Genomic DNA, 23,682 nt, shown 5'->3' on the forward strand with positions numbered 1-23,682 from the left:
CCCTTATTGATGGAGATCCCTTAAATTTCCCGGGTTTCAAAGGAAGCAGCTCCTCTCCCTCCCTCCCTGCCAGCCCTTTTAACTTTGTATTTCAGCTGGTTGACTAAAATCCCTTATTTTGGCTACTGGTCCCTTATTTTCAAGGCTGCTGGTCCCTTATTTTCAAATCTGTAAGTTGACAGCTATGCTCTGGAGTGAACATTTTTGTTTCCTAGTGAATAACAAGAACTTCTGGGGGCAATTCTTACCAAGTCCGCTGACACCGCAGTTGTGATGAGAGCATATGGCCCGTTGACGAGGGCACCGCAGATAATTAACATCACTGCAGAGAGAAAGAAAGAACAAACATCAGCCATGTAACCTTGCCGTCTCGATTTATTTGCTTCCATTTACGAATCACTTTGCTACGAACTATCCCAAAGCAATTTTAAGTCAATGAAAAAAGTGCATCGGAAACAATGGCTGTAGCTCCCTGGGGGAGCACCTGCTCTGCAGGCGCAGGGTCCCAGGTTCAGTCCCCAGCATCTCCAGGGGGAGAGCTGTTGCCAGCCAGTGTAGACAGTACTGAGCTAGATGGGCAAATATTAGGACTCAGTAGAAGGTGTAATCACTGAAGCAGTCAAATACAATATTTCCTGTTGCCTAGAGTGGACACACAGGGGAATGTTGCTCCAGCCAGGAGGACTTCTTGTCACACCTGGTCTGGAGCATCCTCCCCGTATGTGACCAGGTAGATGGGCATGACCCTAAGGTAAAGGTAAAGGGACCCCTGACCATTAGGTCCAGTCGTGGCCGACTCTGGGGTTGCGGCGCTCATCTCGCTTTATTGGCCGAGGGAGCCAGCGTACAGCTTCTGGGTCATGTGGCCAGCATGACTAAGCCGCTTCTGGCGAACCAGAGCAGCGCACAGAAACACCGTTTACCTTCCTACTGGAGCGGTACCTGTTTATCTACTTGCACTTCGTTCTTTCAAACTGCTAGGTTGGCAGGAGCAGGGACCGAGCAACAGGAGCTCACCCCGTTATGGGGATTCGAACCACCGACCTTCTGATCGGCAAGTTGTAGGCTCTATGGTTTAACCCACAGTGCCACCCACGTCCCTGGGCATGACCCTAGGAGACTCCATAAAAGGGCTAGTCATGCAGCCATCTTCTTCTTGGACTCTTCTTTGGCTATTTGACTCTCTTTTGCTGCTCTTTTACCATCTTTTGCTGGCTCTTAGCCATCCATCCTTACAGAGGATCGAAGCCACAAGGTAAAAAGTCTGGGGCCTATCTCAGACTTCTCTTCTCTACAAATGTGTTAGGGATTGTAGGACAAGAGCTGCCAAGAAAAACAAAGAATTTATTTATGTATGCCACAACAGCGGCAAGAGTCTTGATAGCACAAGGATGGAAGAATGAGGAAATCCCAACGAAAGAAGAGAGGCAAGAAAAACTGATGAACTATGCAGAGTTGGCTAAACTGACATATAAATTATGGGACAAGGATGACTTTAAGGAAGAATGGGAGCTTTTTACAAATTATCTAGAAAGACAACAAAATGAACTGGACTCCTTGGCAGGTTTGAATAAACATACACAAATTTATTGGTTGATAACATGATAAATAATGTAAGGATATGTAAAATTTTATAACATGCAGAGAATACTATGTGCTGAGAAATCAGAGAGAGGAGCTGAGGGACGTCTCTGGGGGAGGGGGCGAGGATGGAAGAGAGGGGGGAAGGGGTAAAATTAATGTAAGCAATTATGTGGTTTGATAATTTGTTATGTTGAAGCCGTTAATAAAAATATATATTTTTAAAGACTTCTTTTCTCTGCAAACGTAACCACAGGATTGAAGCCTGCCTTCATGATACTACTGTAAACTGAATGCAACTAAACTTTACCATTACTTTTAAAGAAGACTGTCGTGTTGTTATTATTTTTAAGAGGGAAATAAAGGGAAATTTACCAGGAACAATCCATTCCAGAGAAGCCAGACTTCTCAACTTAAACAATTCTAACAAATCCACCAACTTGCTTCTAGCAATGTGCAAGGGAATGTGCTCTGCTACTAGCTCACTAGCGTGAGTGAGGCGGGATAATATCTAATCAATATATCCTCTCCTACTTCCCTCAACATTCCCACAGAAGGCAGGTTCTTGTGTTGGCAGTGGGCATGGGTAGCAAGTGCAGCTGGGCAGGGCTATCAGGATTAGGCTCCCTCATGCAGCAGATGGGTGCTTGAGTGGGATTAAATATATTCTCCAAGTCTGTGAAGCAATTTGCTAGCTAGAACACCTTCACTTGTAAAGTAGAAGGTGACACTCAAATCCCTACCATACTGCCAGCTCCAGATAGCCTGGTGATATATTCAGAGAACATTTATTTCCCTGCACAAAACTGAATCAAGAACAGCAACAAAGGGACCATCAGGGTCCAGTGGCAATGTGAGAACTAGCTCAGAGGTTTCTTGGTGGAAGCCAGTGTATGCCAGTGGTGAAAATCTCCAGAAATGAGTGCAACTTTACCTACTGACGTTGCTAGTCCATTCTGGCCAACATGGTTGTAGGCGAAGAGCTAGAAGAGAAAGCAAGGCAGTGAATGAGCATTTCCAGAGAGATTCAACAAGCAGTCCCAGGGAACTCTAGGAATTGCAGCTCTGTGAGGGGAATAGGGGTCTTCTAACAGCTCTGAGCGAACTCAACAAAAGCTCCCAGAATCTTTTGGGGAAGCCATGAGTGCTTAAGGGGTGCTTTAAATGTATGGTGTACAGCAATGCGCTCTGTGTGGGGCTACCTTTGAAGGTGACCCGGAAACTACAACCAATCCAGAATGCGTTAGCTAGACTGGTGACTGGGAGTGGCTGCTGAGACCATATAACACCGGTCCTACATTGGCTCCCAGTACATTTCCGAGCACAATTCAAAGTGTTGGTGCTGACCTTTTGAAGGAGTAAGGACCAGGGGTCCACCTGGGTCCACTTTGGAGAGCCAGGCTGGAGCCATTTTATAAGCTGAAAGCCATCTTAGAAAGCAAACTAAAAGGCTAAAAGCTATCTCTCTTCTGTTTGCAAAAGCATTCTTTGCAAATGCAGCAAATGTGGTCTGAGCACTTCACACCTGCTCTAGCTGCTGACCCAATTCCAGTAAACAGACCGAGAATAGAGCGAACAACAGGAAAGATGTAGCCCACCACAAAATAAGGTGAGAACACGGATGGCCGATGTGGTTTTACCAGGAATTGCAAAGAGGTCAGATAGATTTTAAACTTGCAGCGCCACCTAGTGGATAACGCAGCCTGGAACCGAAGGGCCACCATCAATTCTTTAATTGGTTGAGCAGGAATGTGTAAGGGGTGGGTCAAGGGCTGAACTGTGCTTTTGCCAAAAGGTATAAAAGTTGTCTGCCCCTGGTGTTCGTGGGCATTCTCTCATTTTTCCTGAATGTACCCACTTTGCTTTGCTTGTCTGACAAATAAACCAAAGTCAATAAAAATATTGCTGCCTGGATTTTTCCATTCTGGTCTAGATTCTGAATTTACAGAATATGAAGTCTCTAACATTTCTGGTGCCACAGGTGACTCGGATCAAGGACCTTAAGTCCTCAAAAAGACCAGAAGGCAGCTCCCTTGTCCTTTTCTAGGCAGGGCGCAGGGGAAGAGCCAATAGGCCGCTTACTCCTGGCGCCACCGAGGTTTTTCTTCGGAGGAGGGCGAAGCCAATTTGACCCTTCTGCTGGATCCTGTGAGAGGAGACAACGGATTGAAGAACCGAGGTTGGGAGAACAGGGCAGAGACCAGCCGGCTGGGGTGAGTACATGGGCAAAGGGCCCTGAGGACATAGGAAACCTCCTTGGCTAAGGAGAAGGGACAGACTGATCACCTGTCCAGCGTGCTTGGTGGCAGTAAGGGTAGAGTTGGCCCCTGAAAACCACCCACGCTTAGGGATTTAAAGGTATAAGGAAGGCAGAAAGGAAAAAGGGGGGGAACCGGGAGGCTAGTGTGTGGTACAGCGTCCAGTGAAAGAGGCACTTGGTGCGTGTGTGTGTGCAACCCCAGGGTATTCCCCTGGGGTAGAACCAATAAGTACTTCATTTCCCAGCAGCGCGAGCTCGACTGGGCAAGGAAAATTGGGAACTGCATGTGTGTGTGTTTGGTGTTTGGGGACGCTGCACAAGGACCATATTAAATATGGGAGGGGGTGGCTCGAAAGGTCCAATAACTCCCCTGCAATGCATGCTGAACAATTTCAAGAAAGGATTCAGCGGAGACTATGGCATTGTGGTGATGCCAGAACGCTTGCGCACTCTGTGTGAACTGGGAAGAAACATAGAGGCTCTAGCTGGGACAGGGCAACAAGGAGTATCTCTTTGAGGCTGAGTATCTACTTAGGGAAGAGTTTCAGACTCAGATTCAGATTTGGGAGCGATGGAGGGGATCGCTCCAGAGATCCCTTAGGTTATCCAAGTTAGTATACAGAACTAGAGTGTATACAAAGGTTTCAGATCTCTGGACCTCAATGAAGGCAAGAGTTCAGCCAGGCAGAGCTGGAGAATTCTCTGCTGAGCTGTGGCTTTGGTAGTAAGGCAAGCCTCCTAGTTTCTCCAAAGCCCATTACTGAACTGGGAAGCACATGAGCCTTGCAGACCTCCAATAGTTTTGATCCCTATAGTAACTACAACTTGACCAGGAAGGTCAACCTAAATCCCAGAATTTAGTTAGGGAAGAGCTGGGTACCTCTGTGACCAGCGGCAGTTTGGAACACATCAGGGAAACCACCAGCAGCCCCCTAGCTTCTCTGATGACCAGTGAGAGGTGGTCTATGGCTAGGAAATACGAAATGCTTTCAGACCTATAGCAGTTACAGTTGAGACAGGGAGGACAATTTAATTGGTGTTCTTAATCAGGCACCAGCTGGATGGCTCAGAGCTCAGGTGTGTCTCAGAGAACACTGTAACAGACCCCTGGTTTGAGGCTTAGGCAGAGGAGCCTCAAGAGAAGACCTGCATCTTTGTGGCCACCACAGTTGACAAGTTAGTTGCCACAGAAAAAGGATGAGGGAACAGATGAAGAAGCAAGCCGGACACCTGAAGCTGACCACAGGGTGTGAGCAGCCAAGGTCAGGTGTCTGCTGGCAGAGCTACTAGAAGTTTAAAAAAAAAAAAAAAAAACCTGCATAAAAAAAGAGGAAGAACTTTCTCCATTTAACTTGGATGAGTTTGTGAACATGGATGAAGTTCTAGAGGTTTACGTGATAATAGAGAACCCCCCCACCCCCCTGGCTGAAGAAATATAAGACTGCTCAATGAAATTAAAGGAGCACAGGCAGGAAAACGCCTCAAGAAGCCCATTTACCAGGGATCCGAGGCAAAAGTGCCGTGGTGGCCCCTTGGGAGGACAGGGACAGCCCCATATCCTCAAAGCTCCACCGCTGCCCCGATATGCGGCCCCAGGAGCCAAAGCAGGAAAGGGGGGGCTGCCAGCCAGCCCAGAAGTACACAAGGCAGAGCCCAGTGACCAGGTCCTGGATGAATTATACCCCAGTCTTACAGAATTGAGGAAAAAGATGAGCAAATACAGAAGTTCAACCACTATGTATCGAGATGCTGCAGACGCTTATTACAGGGGTCGAGAAAAAGCCTTTTGAAAGTACCTAAAACAGTGCAGATCCAATCAGCCCACGTCCAGTGTAGAGGCAGGGACAGCAGTCCTGCCCCCCCTTCGCGTGGTTTTTGACAATCCACCACCTCCACCCCCTGCACCTCCGGCAGGGCAAGACGGTGCTCACAATGTCTCTGCCCCACCTGCCCCGCCACCGCAGCCTAGGACATTCACCCTTCAATATGTCCCCCTCACCACCACTGATTTGATGAATTGGAAGACCCACACCCCTGCGTTTGCTGAGAAGCCCCAGGCAATTGTGGACTTGCTATCCTCTATATTTGCAGCACATGAGCCTACCTGGACAGACTGTCAGCAATTGCTGAACACTCTCTTTACTTCAGAGGAAAGGAGGAGAATACACAGGCTTTAGAACACCTAAAAGAACAGCAGGTTCAGGAGGCAGAGTGGCCTCAACGATATCCCTTAACCAACCCACAGTGGGACCCAAATAATGTGGACAATCGCAATGCTCTAAGTACCTATCATAGGACAATGTGCAAAGGACATTAGAACCAAAATCCAAAACAGCCTGGGTTCCAGGACATGTCCAGATCTCAGCTCATGGCCATCGCCCAGAAGGTGTTTAAACAAAGAGGAGAGACTGAGAAGAGGGAGAAAAAAGCAGTGGAGGAAAGAAAAGGCAGCAGTGTTAGGCACGGCAATGGCTCACAGCACAGGGATCCGAGGGGTCCGCCGTAGCCATTCAGAGACCCGCAGCCAAGGGGGAGGAAGATGCCTGCTCAGCAACAGCAAGGCCATAAGAATTACCCCTGTAAAAGGCTGCATGGAGCCAATTGGGAAGTCTGGTCAAAATGCATGTATTACTGACTGGCAGAAAAGCAGCTATGGGAAAGTACACAGGCTGAAACAGGCTTTGCCCAGCCCATTAAGAAGTTTACAGGCGCAGTGGAGGCTTGTGAAGCAGACGTGGTTGATGCTCTTGAGCAGCCGTGGGTTGTGTGGCAAGCAGTGAAGACGGCATGTCAGGCCGCAGTAGAAGCCAGACCAGAGGGGCCTAGAGGATGCCCAGAAAGAGTACCAAGCCCAGAGGGGGCTGAGTACCAAGCCCAGAGGGGGCTGAGGTTGCTTTGGGAAGTTGTTTCTATGGTTCAATGCATCTGTGTGATGGACTGTGTGTTGGAGAAAGGCTGAAAAGGCAGTGGCAAGCTGTTCCTCAGGCAATAGAGCACCCAAAAGTGGGGGTGCAGGCCAGGCAAGCCATTCCAAGAGTTCTGAGGAGGCCAAAGTCTCCAAGAGTTATTTGTCCTTTGAGGTGAAGTCCAACAGCGAAAGGCATTGCCATGCAATTGGCAGCTGGATGCAAGGCTAACATCTATACTGATTCTAAATATGCCTTCTTAACCCTGCATGCGCATGGCGCCCTATGGAAAGAGCCGGGAAAGCTCTGAAATACGGTCCAGAAGTTGAGACGTTACTAGAAGCTGTATGGGCCCCCAAAGAGATTGATGTGATGCACTGCAAAGGCCATAGCAGAGGTCGGGACATGGTCACCACCGCCCTCAACCCAGCTACCCTGTTGCCGGTAGGAGAAGGTGAGGAGCAGACACACGATTGCATTGAGATTATGGACACAAGACTGGACCAGGAGAAGTGGCCAAGGGAAATCGATTGGCAGACAGAGTGGCCAAGGAAGCAGCCCGGTAACCAGCCCCAGCCTCAGTTATTGGAGCAGTGGTCCCAGAAGCGATCTTAAGCACTGCTAACAAACCAGATACTATGAGTCCACCCACATGAGGCCAGATGCCACAACCAAGCAGCTGGAGAAGTATGTCTATATAGCCAACCTTTATCAACTGGCAGCCCAGATTTCCAGAAAATGCCTGCTATGCCAAAAGAATAATCCCAGAACTCACTCCAGACGAGGTGGAACAGCGTTACACCCTTGATGAACAGCAGAGGGCAAGCCAAGAAGGAGCAACGCTCCAGGAAGGACCAGACAGCTGTGTTTTTGGTGCCCCAGCATCTGGCCAGCGTGATTGTGAAGAATTACCACGAATCCACCCATTTGGGAAGCCCAGCTGCTAAAGCACACCTTGGGAGAATATTCTACATCACCAACCTATCTCAACTAACTGCTGCTACAACTAACTGTTGCTATAACTAACTGCTGCTATATCCCAAAACTGTGTCCTGTGCACCAACCAAGAGACTATCACCCTTTGAGCTTTTATATGGCAGGCCACCTCCTTTCGTCCGAGACATCCCCGCCAGTTTGGGGCAGATGAAAAAATCACATCACCCAAGGACAAGTGCAATCCCTTTGTTTGTCGTGTGTGTGTTTGCTTCCTTTCCAGGTATTCCCTCGAGCGTACATCGTGCAGTCCCGCGGCAGTCTCACTGAGCCGGTTCACCAGTTCCTCTGGGTGACAGCGTCTGGCGACCCCCTCATCCCCAACTGCAGTGAAAGTAGCCGAGGTGATCCCCTGGGTACATCACACGCGTCTGAAATCCTGCTGACCCTCTGAAGCTGATCATCACCTTGTGTTTGACGCTACCGGGAATGCGTTGAGCCACGGGCAACGAGATCCTGCGACTACTCATCACAAGGACAGTCACAAAGACTTTATCTTTTCTCTCTTATTTTCTGTATTGATTTGCTCTATGTCTTATTGCCCTGACCCTACCGAGCCATACCAACCCTATTGGCCTGCTGACCTCTGCTATGACTGGTTCGTCTTGCGGGGTACCACTGTACCAACCCCATTTGATAAACCAGGCCCAAATCTTACTCCAGGTGTTGCATGGGAGGGTGTCTGAATCAGGTGCACATTAAAATTGCTGAACAGGTGTCTATAAATTCTGCAGCACCACCTCTGATTATTGTGGTGGCTCGAGTCTCCCAAAATCCCAGAATACTACCTGAACTACTGGGCCTGGTAACTCCACCCTTGAATGTGGCAGGGTATTCTTGTGGCTGCATAAGAGTTGCCACCCAGTAGACAGACAGGGCACCTAGTTCCAGAAGAATTGGATGGGAGGGGTGCCCGAGGGCAGCATCCCCAGCGTAGAAACTTGCTCTCCAGCAAATTTAGAGGCACCACTAGGACTTTTGGTATTGGGACCAGAACCCCTTGATATAGTCACTCCGTGTGTGTCAGGCCGTTGCAGGGGTGGATATATTCTTGTGGGTGCAACATCATTTACGTGGAAGAAGCCCCTTTTGGATATAGTACTCTCCCAGGAGACCACAGGGGTCCCCACCCACCGGGAATAGTTGGGAAGTTGATCCAAGTGGTGGGAGCTTCCGAAATAAGGTGGAAGATGACCCCAGAGGCCCAAGTGTTTATAGAATACGAATATCAGTGGGCCCTTCAGCAGTAAAAGAATATTAGGAATGACCCCGAGTATTGGTGGGAGGAACTATGGAAATATTGAGGTTGGTGGGTAGGAGTGGTATGTACTGCCCTCTTTCTTTGGATGTTCATGTATTTTTGCTGGCATTGGCCAAAGCGGGAAAGAGTCCCCTGGCCTCCCATGCCAACTTTTCCCATCTGGCTCTCTATGACCTATAGGTCCATCAAAACGAAAATGATGAACCGGAATTGGTCAGCATTTTCGTGATGGAAAGGGGGGAATGAAGGAGTAAGGACCAGGGGTCCACCTGGGTCCACTTTGGAGAGCCAGGCTGGAGCCATTTTATAAGCTGAAAGCCATCTTAGAAAGCAAACTAAAAGGCTAAAAGCTATCTCTCTTCTGTTTGCAAAAGCATTCTTTGCAAATGCAGCAAATGTGGTCTGAGCACTTCACACCTGCTCTAGCTGCTGACCCAATTCCAGTAAACAGACCGAGAATAGAGCGAACAACAGGAAAGATGTAGCCCACCACAAAATAAGGTGAGAACACGGATGGCCGATGTGGTTTTACCAGGAATTGCAAAGAGGTCAGATAGATTTTAAACTTGCAGCGCCACCTAGTGGATAACGCAGCCTGGAACCGAAGGGCCACCATCAATTCTTTAATTGGTTGAGCAGGAATGTGTAAGGGGTGGGTCAAGGGCTGAACTGTGCTTTTGCCAAAAGGTATAAAAGTTGTCTGCCCCTGGTGTTCGTGGGCATTCTCTCATTTTTCCTGAATGTACCCACTTTGCTTTGCTTGTCTGACAAATAAACCAAAGTCAATAAAAATATTGCTGCCTGGATTTTTCCATTCTGGTCTAGATTCTGAATTTACAGAATATGAAGTCTCTAACATTTCAAAGCCCTAAATGTCCTCGGTCCAGTATACCTGAAGGAGCGTCTCCACCCCCATCATTCTGCCCGGACACTGAGGTCCAGTGCCGAGGGCCTTCTGGCAGTTCCCTTGCTGTGAGAAGCCAAGTTGAGGGCCTCCATCAGGGCCTTCGGGACATTGCTGCTGCTGCTCTTGTGAGTGCTGGGGGGACCGCTCCCTCTCCTGCCAACTCCATCTGGCCTAGGGGGCGGGGCCTGCACTCACCACCACAGCTTAAGAGGCCTGAGAGAGGCCTCCGGGACATTGCTGCTCCACCCCCATCGTCCAACCTGGACATTGAGGTCCAGCTCCGAGGGCCTTCAGGTGGTTCCCTCCTTGTGAGAAGCCAAGTTACAAGGAACCAGACAGAACGCCCTCCCTTCACATGTGAAGGAAATAAGCAGCTATCCTATCTTTAAAAGACATCTGAAGGCAGCCCTGTTTAGGGAAGTTTTTAATATTTAATGCTGTATTGTTTTTAATACTCGATTGGGAGCCTTCTTGGTAGTGGTCCCTGCCCTGTGGAACGCACTCCCATCAGATGTCAAGGCAATAAGCAACTATTTTACTTTTAAAAGACAACTGAAGGCAGCCCTGTTTAGGGAAGTTTTTAATGTTTAATGTTTTGTCGCTTTATTATTATTATTATTCTGTTGGGAGCCACCCAGATTGGCTGTTGGGAGCCACCCAGCCAAATGGGCGGAGTATAAATAATAATAAATTATCATTATTACGTGTGGACATGGTCAAGTCATGCATAGGAAGGGTGAGAGGCTATCAAACTATGATCCACTGGGATTTGGGCTTGCCCTCTCTACTTTTCAGTTCAGCCTTTGCCAACCTGGTGCCCTTCAGATGTTTTGGACTACAACTCCCATAAGCCCTAGCCACCACAAGGTGGTGTAGAAAAACGGCGACTAAAGTAAGCAAAGGGCACGCCCAGATGACTTGTTTATTGAACATTCATCTCCATTTGCTCTCAGGGAACTTAGATGACATTGGCTCTTTCATGAGCATTCATTTGCGGGGATGTTAGAGGATGTCCTGCCAAAGCAAGTGTTATCCCATCCTTTTCAGTGCATTTCTCCGTCACCTCTTGAAAAAAGGTCCAATTATTTGGGGAAGTAGGTTTGTTGCACAAGACCTCCCAGCCACCTATGATTGCACAACCTGAAGCTGCGGGTATGTGACCCAAAAATAGTGGGTCTATAGTGCCTGGACACGCAACTGGTATTTATCACCTTGCTGCCTCTGAAGCTGGAAGTGCGCAATAGGGAAACTCACCATGGGAACAGCCAAAATGAGCATCGTACAGCATGTCGTGCCCCTGCCACCTGTGTAGTCAGAGATAAGACCTGCCAGGATGCCTCCTGCAGGGGGGAAAAAGTCACAGGTCACTTTCGGAAGTTGGCAAAGAGTGGAGAATGTCAGGTCTGAGAGCCATGAATTCACTTATAGGCCTTCGACAAGCCAAATAAATATCAGATTTTCTGTTTTACCATTTAAAGTACTCATTTTTACATCCTAAAATATCAATGACTTCCCTTCTTCTCCTCCCATGTTTCATTTTACATATCATAAATCCCTGCATATTTTACAAAAACTATACCATCCAGTATTCCATTATTACATCCATCATAACTTATTTACACTGTTGAAATTATCTTGATGCTGCCAGCATTTTCAGCTGCACAGAGTTATTTCCCATATATTCAATAAACGTTTTCCAATCTTCTCTAAATGTATATTCTTCTTGTTCTCTTATTCTATATGTTAAGTGTGCAAGCTGCACATATTCCATCAGCTTAAGTTGCTACTCTTCTTTGGTTGGGACTTCACTCATTTTCCATTTTTCAGCTAACAACATGTGCCGCAGTAGTGGCATACACAAATAACCTTTTTTTACACCTGGGAATTTCCTTCTGAATTATCCCCAACAGAAAGGACTCTGGGTTGTTTTTTTTTTTGGGGGGGGGGAGTACTTTTGAACATTTTTCCCAATTCATGATGTATCATTTCCCAATACTCTTTTACCCTTTTAGAAGTCCACCACAATGAAAGAATGTTCCCTCAACCTCTTTGCATCTCCAGCACTTATCTTATTCAGTCTTGCACATCTTAGCGAGCCTGCTCAGAGTTAAATGCCACCTGTCAATCATTTTCAGGTAGTTCTCCTTCAAAGAATAACACGCTGTGAACGTCAAAGCACTTTCCCAGAGTTCAGCCAAATAAATTTGCAGACAAAAATGAGTCTTTTTATAATTTACTGCAGTAATGAGCTCCAGGATAATGTAAACCCATTTGCCGTGCCTTGAAACCCAGTGATTTTCAGTTGCCGTATCTGACTTTGGCGAAGTTTGTTAAATTTGCTTTGTCTGTTATTAGTTCTGGATATTCATTTTCCTTTGGCTTTGGATAATCGGACTTCATCTTGCTTTGTTTTGTTTTGGTATTGTAATGGTTCTAGGGGGTTGCTCGTGCGTAAGTCGGCGCCACACCTGGCTGGGTTACCTGGGTGAACCCTTTCTGTCCGGACAGCCACCCATCCGTGGCTGTCTCAATCCCTGGCAGAATCCGTCAGTGGGCGTTTCTTGAACTTCTTCCAGCAAAGAAGTTCTTTGACGCCCAGTCTCCTCCTACTCTCCCTGCGCGGAAGTCTTCTGCGCAGGGAGGGTGTGGGCAGCGGAGGACCCGTACTCTCCCCGCTGGTCTCCGGCGAGGAGTCCTGGAGCCTTCTCTCCGATTCCCCCATCTGCCCCCCTCCTCCACTGGTGCTACGTTGATTTCCTTCCCCAGTGGATGGGCTGCCTCTCTCCCTACTGGGACCCTCTCCGGCATCCCTCTGGAGCCTTCCCTCCGCCTCTGGCTCCGATGGCAGTTCCCTGACAGGTATCTATGCACACAAATATAATCACACTACTAAAATTAATTTTTTTAAAAGAAAAAGAAAATCGATGCAACAAACCGACTATGCCGCCGACATCAAAGAGGGTGGACATATCCCCTGCCTTCTTCGCGGTGAAATGAGCTGCAAAAAGAAGAACAGGAGAAATGGCTGGGTGAGCAGAGAAGATCAAAATGTGATGGAATTAAATGTGGGGGGTGCAGGGTTTGCATGCAAAGGGATCCACATTCCATTCCACCATCACCAACACCTCCAGTCGAAGAGATCTCAGTTGCAGAAGACCCTCTGCATTTGACCCTGTACAGCTTCTGCCAGTCAGAGTCAACAGAACTGGGTTAGATAAGATCAATGGTCTGACTTGGCTGGAAGCAGTTCTCTGCTTGTTGGCAGGAGATGTAGCTCAATGGAAGAGGATAAGTTTTGCATGCAAAAAGTCCCTGGCATCTCCTACATTTGAAACCCTAGAGAGACACTTCCAGTCAGTGTAGCCATTACTGTGCCAAATAGGGCCAGTACTTTGAGAACGAAGCCTTTAGCTCTGCTCTTCTAGGCTTTTGTTTTAACTCTGCTATTTAATTCTTTTGTTTTAATTCTGTCCTGTTTTCTTTTCTTAGAAGCGCTTGTTAGGGTTGAAACGGGAGCATAAAATGATTTTTTTCTCAATCAGCAAAGTAGAATAAAATAAAATGAGGTCCCACTGAATTCTTTATAAATAAATAAAAAAAGTTTGTCTTCTTCTTAAAAACGGGCCCATCTTTAGGTGTGATGAAGGACATGGACCTAAGTCAGCCTTCGGGAGACTCAGAGTCGTTGGAAAATCCCACCAGCAAAACTTCCTGAAGCAGGTTCTCAGATCACAAATTGGGAGCCTCCATAACAAGCTCCTTGCAACTCACCCACATTCACAATGTAGAGGGGAAGCCAGTAAAGGAACGTGTAACTGACTAGTTTTGCAAACAGCAGGCAAAAGGAGAACTCCACAACTCCCTGCAGAGAAGAGAGAGAAAGGGGGAAAAAAAACCATTAGCAGCTAACGAAAGGCAGTTTTTGCAAAGACAAAGGCCCCAAACAGATAGGACACAGGGGTACGGGTGTCTGTGGGGGTGGGAAGGGGGATATTGCCCCCCTGAATCACAAGCCACCGATTCCCACAGAACTTGAGATACAAGGGGGAATGTGCAGGCATTCATCTTCCTGTTTTGTTTTAAATATATATTTGTGAGAAACCAGGCTCCATTCAGGGCTTGCCTTTACCCTCCCCTAGATAAATGCTGATGGACCCCCATGCATCAATTCATGATCCGATCTCCTTTTCTCCTTTTGTCAGCCTCGGCCCAGTATACCTGAAGGAGCATCTCCACCCCATCGTCCAGCCCGGACACTGAGGTCCAGCTCTGAGGGCCTTCTGGCGGTTCCCTCACTGCGAGAAGTGAAGCTACAGGGAACCAGGCAGAGGGCCTTCTCGGTAGTGGCACCCACCCTGTGGAACGCCCTCCCAGCCGATGTCAAGGAAATAAACAACTACAGTGGTACCTCGGGTTACAGCCACTTCAGGTTACAGACTCCGCTAACCCAGAAATAGTACCTTGGGTTAAGGACTTTGCTTCAGGATGAGAAAAGAAATCGCGTGGCAGCAGCGGGAAGCCCCATTAGCTAAAGTGGTACCTCAGGTTAAGAACAGTTTCAGGTTAAGAACAGGCCTCCAGAATGAATTAAGTTCTTAACCTGAGGTACCACTGTATCTGACTTTTAGAAGACATCTGAAGTTTAGGGAAGTTTTTAATATTTGATGTTTATTGTGTTTTTAATATTCTGTTGGGAGTTGCCCAGAGTGGCTGGGAAAACCCAGCCAGATGTGCAGGGTATAATAATAATAATAATAATAATAATAATAATAATAATAATAACTATTATTATTATCACCATCACCATCACCACCACCACCATCATCATCTTACTAAACAGTAGCTGCCAGGTGTGCAGCTGCCAATCTGATCCACACAACTGCACACCTGTCAATTTCAATTTCTCGTCTTTCCAGTCTTCTCTCCCCACCCCAGGATATAAATATAGTAAACTGAAACAAAGGGAGTTCTACCACTGCAACTAGCCTCTTACAACTCACCCCACCCTCCCTCCCCTGTGGGGTCGTACTCACAGGTATCCGTAGGGCATCAATGAAACTAATGGCTTCCCGGTTTTCCGTTGATTCTTTGCTACCTTCCGACATGTCCACAATGTTTTCTCGGCTGTTGCTGGAGATATTTAGGCTCCCGTCACTGATGGAGTGGCCCGCCTCAAGACCTTTCTCTTCCAAACCGGCGGTCTGAGAGAGACACAAACAAATAAAAACACCTCAGGAGTTTGGATTGAGATATGACCCTTCTACTTGTCGAACTTTCCCTCAGAAGCAGCTGCTCTTTATTGAGTCAGACCACTGGTCTATCCAGCTCTGTTACCTCTAGAGTGGCTGGCCCCCAGGGCTTCAGATGGGGGTCTCTCTCAGCCCCTACTGCCACAGAGATGCCAAGGATTGAACCTGTGGTCTTCTGAGTGCATAGCAGATGTTCTGCCCTGAGATATGGTAGTTCTTTCCAAGCCAGGCCTCTCCTTTCCCAGCTATGACAAGGGATTGGGCTGACACAAGTGGGAGCTTGTTTAAAATAACTTTTTCTTAAAAAAACACCCAAAGCCTTCCTTTTAGGAATTCTAGGTTTCTAGGTGCCGAAATCCCAAGGGAGCAGAAAATCCTATTTATGTATGCAACCACGGTTGCATGGATGTTATTGGCCCAGAGATGGGAAGAAAATGAAGTCCCTGCCAGAGAAGAATGGCAGATGAAGTTAATGGATGATGCTGAAATGGCTAAATTGACCGGAAGTATCAGAAATCAGGAAGACCAAAAATTTAACAAGGAATGGGGGAAATTTATAACTTATCTTAACGACCATGGTAAGCAGTTAAAATCGTTAGTAGGATTGGAATATCACTTGTAGTCTATGGTGAATTTTGGACACAATGGAGATGTAAAAGATTTGGATCATCATAAAAGATGTGGGAGGAAATGGCTAACAATAGGACCCACAAAGGGGAGGAGGGAAGTCCAGGAGATTCTTTGGAATCTTGTTTTTATGTTGTATGTTGGATATGTGATTGTAAAACTTTAATCTGAAAAACCAAATTAATAAATTTATGGGGTGGGGGGAAGTGTTGCAATATTGGGTGCTCCTGTCCAGCATTCTAGCCAGCCATGCCCTTTTGCAGGATGTGCCATTCCTTCTCAGTCAGCATTCAGTGGCTACTGAGCATGCTCAGTCCTCAGCCCTTTAACAGCAGCTCGATGTGCAGTCATTAGCTGGGGAGAAGAGAGCCAGTTAGGTCTCGTCTCAGATGCGCAGGAGCAGCTCCCATGTGGATGGGAGAACGCATCAATGACCCAACTGTATCATGGAGAGAGTTGCCAACTATGTGAGGAAGGTATGTCCAGTTGAGCCCTTTGGGAGGAAGGGAGGGGTATAAATGGAATGAATGAATGAACAGAATCATTGTAGAGTTGGAAGGGACCGTGAGGGTCATCCTAATCCAATCCCCTTGCAATGCAGGAATCTTTTGCCCAAAGAGTTGGCTTGTTTTGGTTTTCCTTCTAGCAGCATGGAAGCTGCTCATAAGGAAGATGGGAGAGCCTCAGCTCCATCAGACTCCGTCAGCAACGATCAGAGAGGTAAAGAGGGAAGACTGCAGGGCTGTGCAAGATACTAAGGGTTGGAAACCAAGTGAGGGGCTTCCGGAGCAGCGAGCCAAAGGATCGGGTGGGGATCTGCGCTCCTGCTAACTCAACACAGACCCAATGCTGGAGAGAGAAACGGGGGACCAAGTGTAAGTCACCCCAGCCTCAGGGCAGGGGGGGGGTCCTGAGAGCTGAGCCTAAGGCAGCGCAAAAAAGAGGCCTCTCAAAAACTAAAAACCAAAGATAAAGCGTTTTAAAAAAAAAAGATGCAGGGAGGACCTCTGCGCAAAAGGGCTAATCCACTCTCCGGTGCAAACGCCCCCAAACCCCGATGAGGCAGCGCTGAACTCTCCTATAAAAGGAGACTGTTAAAAGCAAGACGTCTGCTCCTTAAAAAATTAAAAACTGGAAAAAATCAACATAATTGACAACCCCCATAAGCGAAAGTGGGGGGAAAGGGAAAGACGGGAGGGAAAAAAAATTCTTGCCAAAAAAGAACACAGTTTGACCCAAAAGCAGAGAAGGGGACCGTAACATTACACAGATTACTACAGTTTTCAGCAAAGGGCTCCCGAAGCAATGCACGAGAAGCTGAAATCTGAAATTATAAAAGCTGTGCATGATGCTAGTTCAGTGATTAAGCCATGAAGAAAGGATATTGACTCTCTCAACCTCCTTCTGCCTCCCTCCCTTCTCTAGCAGTGCATCATGCTCCATACTGAAAGGAAGAAGAAACAGCTGTTTGCTGTTAGTGGTGGAAAGTCTAAGTCTCATTAAATTGAATGGTGCTTGCTCCCCGGTAAATGTGCATAGGATTGAAATGTAAGTGGGTGGTTGGGGGGAATGTGCAAAACTTACGTGATGGAGAGGAGGGCTGCAGTCGACGTCTTCGGGATCTGAAGTGGAGAGGAGACAGGATTACAAAGAGCAAGATGACAGCAGCAACGGGGGTGTGTGTTTCCAGTTTGGAAATCAGGTAATTAGTGCCTGGCTGGATGAGACCTGTGGTCCATCTAATCAAGCATCCTATTCTGTGAAGGCACAGAAAGCCTCTCTTGCAGGAGGTCACCCTAAGAAAAGCACATCCCTGCCAGGGCAGAGGAAAAAAGCAGTTGAAAGTGCTTTCTAACACTAGGTGGCAACATCTGCTCGTCTACCGCTGGTGAAATGAAATTCAAGGATGCTCACAGATGTTCCTTCTCAAGTCCTATGTGGGTCAAAAGCAATGCTCCCCAATTTGACACAGACTAGTTCATTGCCGCCTCAGTGAGTCTGCTCTGGGTTTCTATTGCGCCTTTTAAACATTGCATGGTCCAATAAGCCACATGCAGATTCCGTTTGATTGTTTTGGCTTTTAAGAGGCTTTTTGAGACAATTCTGATGTTTGGATTCAGGTCCTCTCTTTGCTTCTCACCTCCCCCCCTCACTTTGGTGAATTGCTATTTCCTACCACAACTATATTATCCAGATATGCTCATATTAAGTATGCATTGCTTATAAACTGCATCCGCTCTCTGGCTAACACACTGGTCCTAAAGGAGTTTAAAAGGTAATGGGACCCCTGACCATTAGGTCCAGTCGTGACCAGCTCTGGTGTTGCAGCGCTCATCTTGCTTTATTGGCTAAGGGAGCCGGCGTACAGCTTCTGGGTCATATGGCCAGCATGACTAAGCCGCTTCTGACAAACCAGGGCAGCGCACGGAAATGCCGTTTACCTTCCCACCAGAGTGGTACTTATTTATCTACTTGCACTTTGACATGCTTTCGAACTGCTAGGTTGGCAGGAGCTGGGACCGAGTAACGGGAGCTCATCCCAACATGGGGATTCGAACCACCGACCTTCTGATCGCCAAGTCCTAGGCTCTGTGGTTTAACCCGCAGCGCCACCACTTTAGTCAGAAGTAAATATCATGGATTTTATAAGAGCAGAAATTACTTTCCTGGGTTTGCACCCAAACACTCTCAAAGCAAGAGTAGGTAGGTGTGCATATAGGGCCGAGCCAAAAATTATTTTCAGAACTTTTTTTTGCATCAAAACGGAGTGCTCGGGATGGGGGCTGGGGAGACAAAAGATTTCACAAAGCTGGCCCCTCCTTAAGTTTTTCTGCTACTGTTTCCACCTCCTCTTCTATGAGTCTGGTGACAGGAGATCACACCCCTGGGAGTCCTGGCTCTTGCTAGGCACCAGTTGTTTCACCTACCAGGCTCCAGAGTGAGGGCAGAAAGCATTTGCCCTCACTCTGAGTTGGCTTAACAACAACAACATATAATCACATAATGCCATTGTCATAAAGTCAAATCAGAGAGAGGGCAACACTTCCTGAACTCTCTTGGATTTTAAGGGAGTGGTTTTTTTCTGCTGCTGCCAGACTTCATTCCTGTTTGTTTTCCTGTACCCACGTGCCTCCAATTTTGCCAAGTGTGTTTGTGTGCAGGGAAACATTTTGGCTCAGCGTACACTCACATTCAATGAGGAACAAGAAGCAAATGACGCCCATGCTGGCTATGATGATCCCAGGAACGATGAATGACAGGCCCCAGGCGTCTGAAACCCAGGCACCAGCAATCAGGGATCCTAAAATGTTTCCGACAGATGTGTGCGAATTCCAGATGCCCATGATGAAGCCTCGTCTGGTAAGATATAAAAGACATGGCTCAGTTCAGACAGCAAGTCCAAAGTTTGCACCGATCATAGTTTAGAACCAAAACCATAGATTGAGCTTCTGAACATGCAGCTGGCAAACCACAGTTTCCCTCCTATCAGCTTTTAGCTTCAGAAGTTCACTCCTGCTTCCATGGCACAGCAACCTTTTGAGAAACAGTGCCTTTAGCTATGGTTTGTCCATTAAGACATCATTCCCAACCATAGCTAGCACAAAGCATGGCTTGCCAACCCCTATTAAACCACACTTTCTCGTTCAGACTGTTGTCGCTAATTGTAAACCCTCAGGCTCCATTCAGAAATGGTGTCCAAACCATGCTTACCAAAACTTAAACTATGGTTTGGTATAGTGTCTGAATTCACAAATCATGGTCTGCAAACCCACTTTCAACCATGGTTTCTCATTCTGGTTTGACCACTGATTGCAAACCATGATTCATGGTTGCTCCTCCCTCAACCCTGCTCGTTTGCCCTTTGGTCCTGACTACTGGGGTGACCCATAGCTCCCACTTCTCAGGTCCTGGGCTCACCTCTGTCTGCTGTCCACAGCTCAGGTCTGATACCAGAATCGTTTAATGAGCAGAGGGTTGCCAAATTGGGAATTCAGGCAATCCCAGTTCAAATCTCTGCCCAGCCATGAAGCTCACTGGCTGGCTTCATGCAAGTTGTTATCGCTCAGCCTAGCCTACCTCACAAGGTTTTTGTGAAGATACTCCAAGTCACTGATTTTATATTACTGGTTTATTAACTGTACTTTCATGCTACCCCATTACTCTGGATGGAGTACATCAAAAAGCTATTTTAAAAACACATACACACCATCAAACATCTAACATAATGCCTTTCACAAAAAGGCAGGAATGCATATGCAATTTTTTTTTTTTTTAAAAGCCCCATGATGGTGCCATAATCAGGTCACTCCCTCATTTTCCAGTGCAGGGTGATATTTTCCATTTTGGCAAGGGAATAAATCTGGTACTTCCTCCTGGGATGAGGATTAAGCAATTGGCACTTGAAAGCAAAACAACCACCCACAAGACACAGTTCGACAGATATAGTATTAGGAAACGAGACTCACTTCCCCTTTCCAAACCAGTTGCCAACACATGTCACTACGGACGGCCATCCCGTTGTTTGTGCCAAGCCATTGAGGACCTAGTGGGTGGGTGGAAGGAGCAGGAGAGGGAAAAAACACAGCTAGTTAAGCCAAAGTTAGCATTATGCACAATGCCTTATCATTATAAGAAAAACAATGGGTTGTAACTAATGGGTTGTATCTAATGCTAGGCCCCATCTGCACTATGCATATAAAGCAGCATCATACGGCTTTAAATAATAATGACTTCCTCCCCAAAAATTCTGGGAAATGTGAGGAGAGTTCTCCTGTTCCCCTCACAGAGCTGCTTTGGATTGGACTTCTGGAACGGATTAAGTTTGAGAACCAAGGAACCACTGTACCCTTAAGCCATGGTCCAATTCCAACCTACCCACTTCTTCCACCTGTGATATACAGTGGTGCCTCACAAGACGAAAAGAATCCGTTCCGCGAGTCTCTTCGTCTTGCGGTTTTTTCGTCTTGCAAAGCAAGCCCATTAGCGGCTTAGCAGATTAGCGGCTTAGGGGCTTAGCGGATCAGCTGATAAGCGGCTTAGCGGATCAGCTGTTAAGCGGCTTAGCGGATCAGCTGATAAGCGGCTTAGCGGATCAGCTGATAAGCGGCTTAGCGGATCAGCTGTTAAGCGGCTTAGCGGATCAGCTGTTAAGTGGCTTAGCGGCTTAGCGGATCAGCTGATAAGCGGCTTAGCGGCTTAGAAAAAGGGGGGGAAGGGAAAAAAACCCGCAGGAACTTGCAAGACATTTTCGTCTTGCGAAGCAAGCCCATAGGAAATTCGTTTTGCGAAGCACCTCCAAAACGGAAAACTCTTTCGTCTAGCGGGTTTTCCGTCTTGCGAGGCATTCGTCTTGCAGGGCACCACTGTATTTTAAAAAGCCATGCACACAATTATTGTGTTACAGTGCCTCATCTAGTTTAGCCCTACACCAAGACCATCAGGACAGCTAACCTCAGTCCCCTGGCAACTGATTGTACACATCCCCAAAAAAGCTGCAGGAACAAAGTCTTCCTCACTGCTCATTCCCAAGTAAGCAAGCCAGGGATCCTGGTTTTCTGAGTCAACTCGAATTTGGGGGTGTTTCCAGGATGCATCTCGCCTCTCTTCATTCTAGACTTCCCGGTGAGCAAAACCTGGCTGGGCTACCCACCCAAACCAGTTGTGAAGTTAAATCCATGAAGGAGTGGGAGGAGATTATCATGACTTGTCCCAGAGCCAGTTTCAATTGGGAAGGAAAAACAATGGGACGCCTTGCCCAACCGGTTCTCTAGGGTTTCAGGAAAAGTTCTCTCTGAGCACTACGTGGAGATGCTAAGGAGTTAAGCTTTCTTTCCTCAAAGAAACTACTTTCTTCCCTTGGCTCAAGCTTAGGGGATACCCATCCTGGTTTTCAGGTGCACAATGTTGATTGGCCAGCCCCTGTGACCTGTCACAAAACCACCAGAGCTCAGAGATGATTGGTTGGCCTGAGTCTTCATGGCAAAACCTTCTCAAGGTTGCTCAGCATTGATTGGTTGGCCCTGGTATCAATGGCACAGCCTGCTCAAGACAAGCTTTTAAAGTATAAATTGAGTTGTTTTTTTAAGTGGCAATCAAATATTTGAGAGCAGGTAGACATGTGATGTCCTTGAAAACATAAACAATCTTTGGAATGCTTAAGGAATAACATCAGGCTATGGACTATGGATTTCCTGATCAGGTTTCAGCTGTGCTTTTTATGTTAATAGCCAGCAAAGAAAGGATCACACCCAGGAAGCAATGTAAACGAGCTCATTATGGAATGATCCACTGGAGTTATATAAGGACGCAGGTATCACTCCGAGAAATTGCTTACTAATGCTTGTATTGGATTTTTCCATAAGTTAATTAATCAATGAATCGCTCGAGTCAAACCAACAGCTTTAGTTAATTGAGCTGTGGGGACAAAGTTTAGTGACAGAGATCAAAACTGAAGGGGACAGTCGCAAGCTTAACTTTTGAAGCTACTGTTTGAAGAAGTTTGGGGGTCTTATATACAAATGATTACCACAGTGTGGATCCGTTTATTAAATTCTATGTTATATCATGCTTTGGTCAACAACTTAGAGAAAATGCTTGGTATGCAATCAATCAGTTGAAAAGCACTCACGCTCTTCAGATGTAAATCCCCTGACATTTAAGATATTCCAGGGATGATTGGTCTTAAAATTCTATCTCACATGGCAATTGGAGTGACATCCACACGAAAAGTGCTCTGTTATACCCAAAGCTCTGAAATTCTCTCCCATCAGAGGCCCATAGGATATTATTATTATTGTTATTGTTATTGTTATTGTTATTGTTATTGTTATTGTTATTGTTATTGTTATTATTATTGTTATTAATTACCTGATCTGCTTTCTTTGGCATAGCCATCCCATGACAATTCACTATATGTGTTTTCTTTTTGAAGTAAGTTAAGGTATTTCTTTCTTTGCTGTTGTGTCTTCAGTACAAACTGTTTCAGCTCAGCTGTTTGTCAGATCCCAGCCTGTTTCTTTCTTATTTTTAATTTCCAAGTGTGCTACTGGTGTTTCCCATATTGCATGTGGGTTGTTTTTAATTGTAAGTACACTGCTCTGGGAAATATACATTGACAGGGAAGTTTTTAATGTCTGATGTTTTATTGTGTTTTTAATATTCTGTTGGGAGCCGCCCAGAGTGGCTGGGGAAACTCAGGCAGATGGGCAGGGTATAAATTTTTATTACTGTTGTTGTTGTTGTTGTTGTTGTTGTTGTTAACAACAACAACAACAGAAAGCAAAGTTAAGTGGACGCTCGGGTTGAGAATGTGATCCATGCAGGATCCAGGTTCGCAACCTGCAGCGTCCGCAACCCACAGTGTTTCTGCACATGCGCAACTGCCGAAACCCGGAAGTAACCTGTTCTGGTTCTTCCTGGTTTTGGCGGTCGGTAACCTGAAAAAACACAACCTGAAGGGTCTGTAACCCAAGGTATGACTGTATCTCTCAAAAATGCCAGGGTACTTAAGTGCAGCGCTTTTAAGGTACGGTAATAAAGTGCCAGTACTCAGATATTGAAAAAAGTGTCGGTGAGGACCGCCACAAAAGTAATATTGGTTGCGTGGAAACTTACTGAATCATCGATTTTGAAATATGCATAAGAGTGGAGCTGAGAAGTTCAGACAAAAACAGAAGCACCATATCCAGGAGTTACTGTGTCATCAAACACAATAACCTCTCATTTGACTGCCGTGTGTGTCATTCAGACAGACAGGCTCAGCTGGGATGGGAAAATATACTGCATCTTTCTCTAAGTTATTCCGATGGCTAAATATATCAGGTTTCTGTTTGCTCAGACTGCAGTGCATGTGACTATGAGATCCACAAAGCTGAGCATCAGAAACCGTTTTCCCATGA

General features: G+C 46.6%; 1 protein-coding gene across 1 annotated transcript in view; it reads right to left on the bottom strand.

Annotated features, from left to right (window-relative positions):
- SLC37A2 (solute carrier family 37 member 2) overlaps positions 1 to 23,682 on the bottom strand; it is a 67,586-nt gene that overhangs the window by 14,334 nt on the left and 29,570 nt on the right. The window contains 9 exon segments of the mRNA XM_081843419.1: positions 249 to 322; positions 2,516 to 2,564; positions 11,163 to 11,248; positions 12,844 to 12,906; positions 13,680 to 13,770; positions 14,942 to 15,109; positions 17,369 to 17,406; positions 18,975 to 19,141; positions 20,251 to 20,327. Coding sequence (XP_081699545.1) covers positions 249 to 322; positions 2,516 to 2,564; positions 11,163 to 11,248; positions 12,844 to 12,906; positions 13,680 to 13,770; positions 14,942 to 15,109; positions 17,369 to 17,406; positions 18,975 to 19,141; positions 20,251 to 20,327 — 813 coding nt within the window.

This window comes from Podarcis erhardii, assembly GCF_964252035.2.
Source record: "Podarcis erhardii genome assembly, chromosome: 16".
NCBI classification, from domain to species: domain Eukaryota; kingdom Metazoa; phylum Chordata; class Lepidosauria; order Squamata; family Lacertidae; genus Podarcis; species Podarcis erhardii.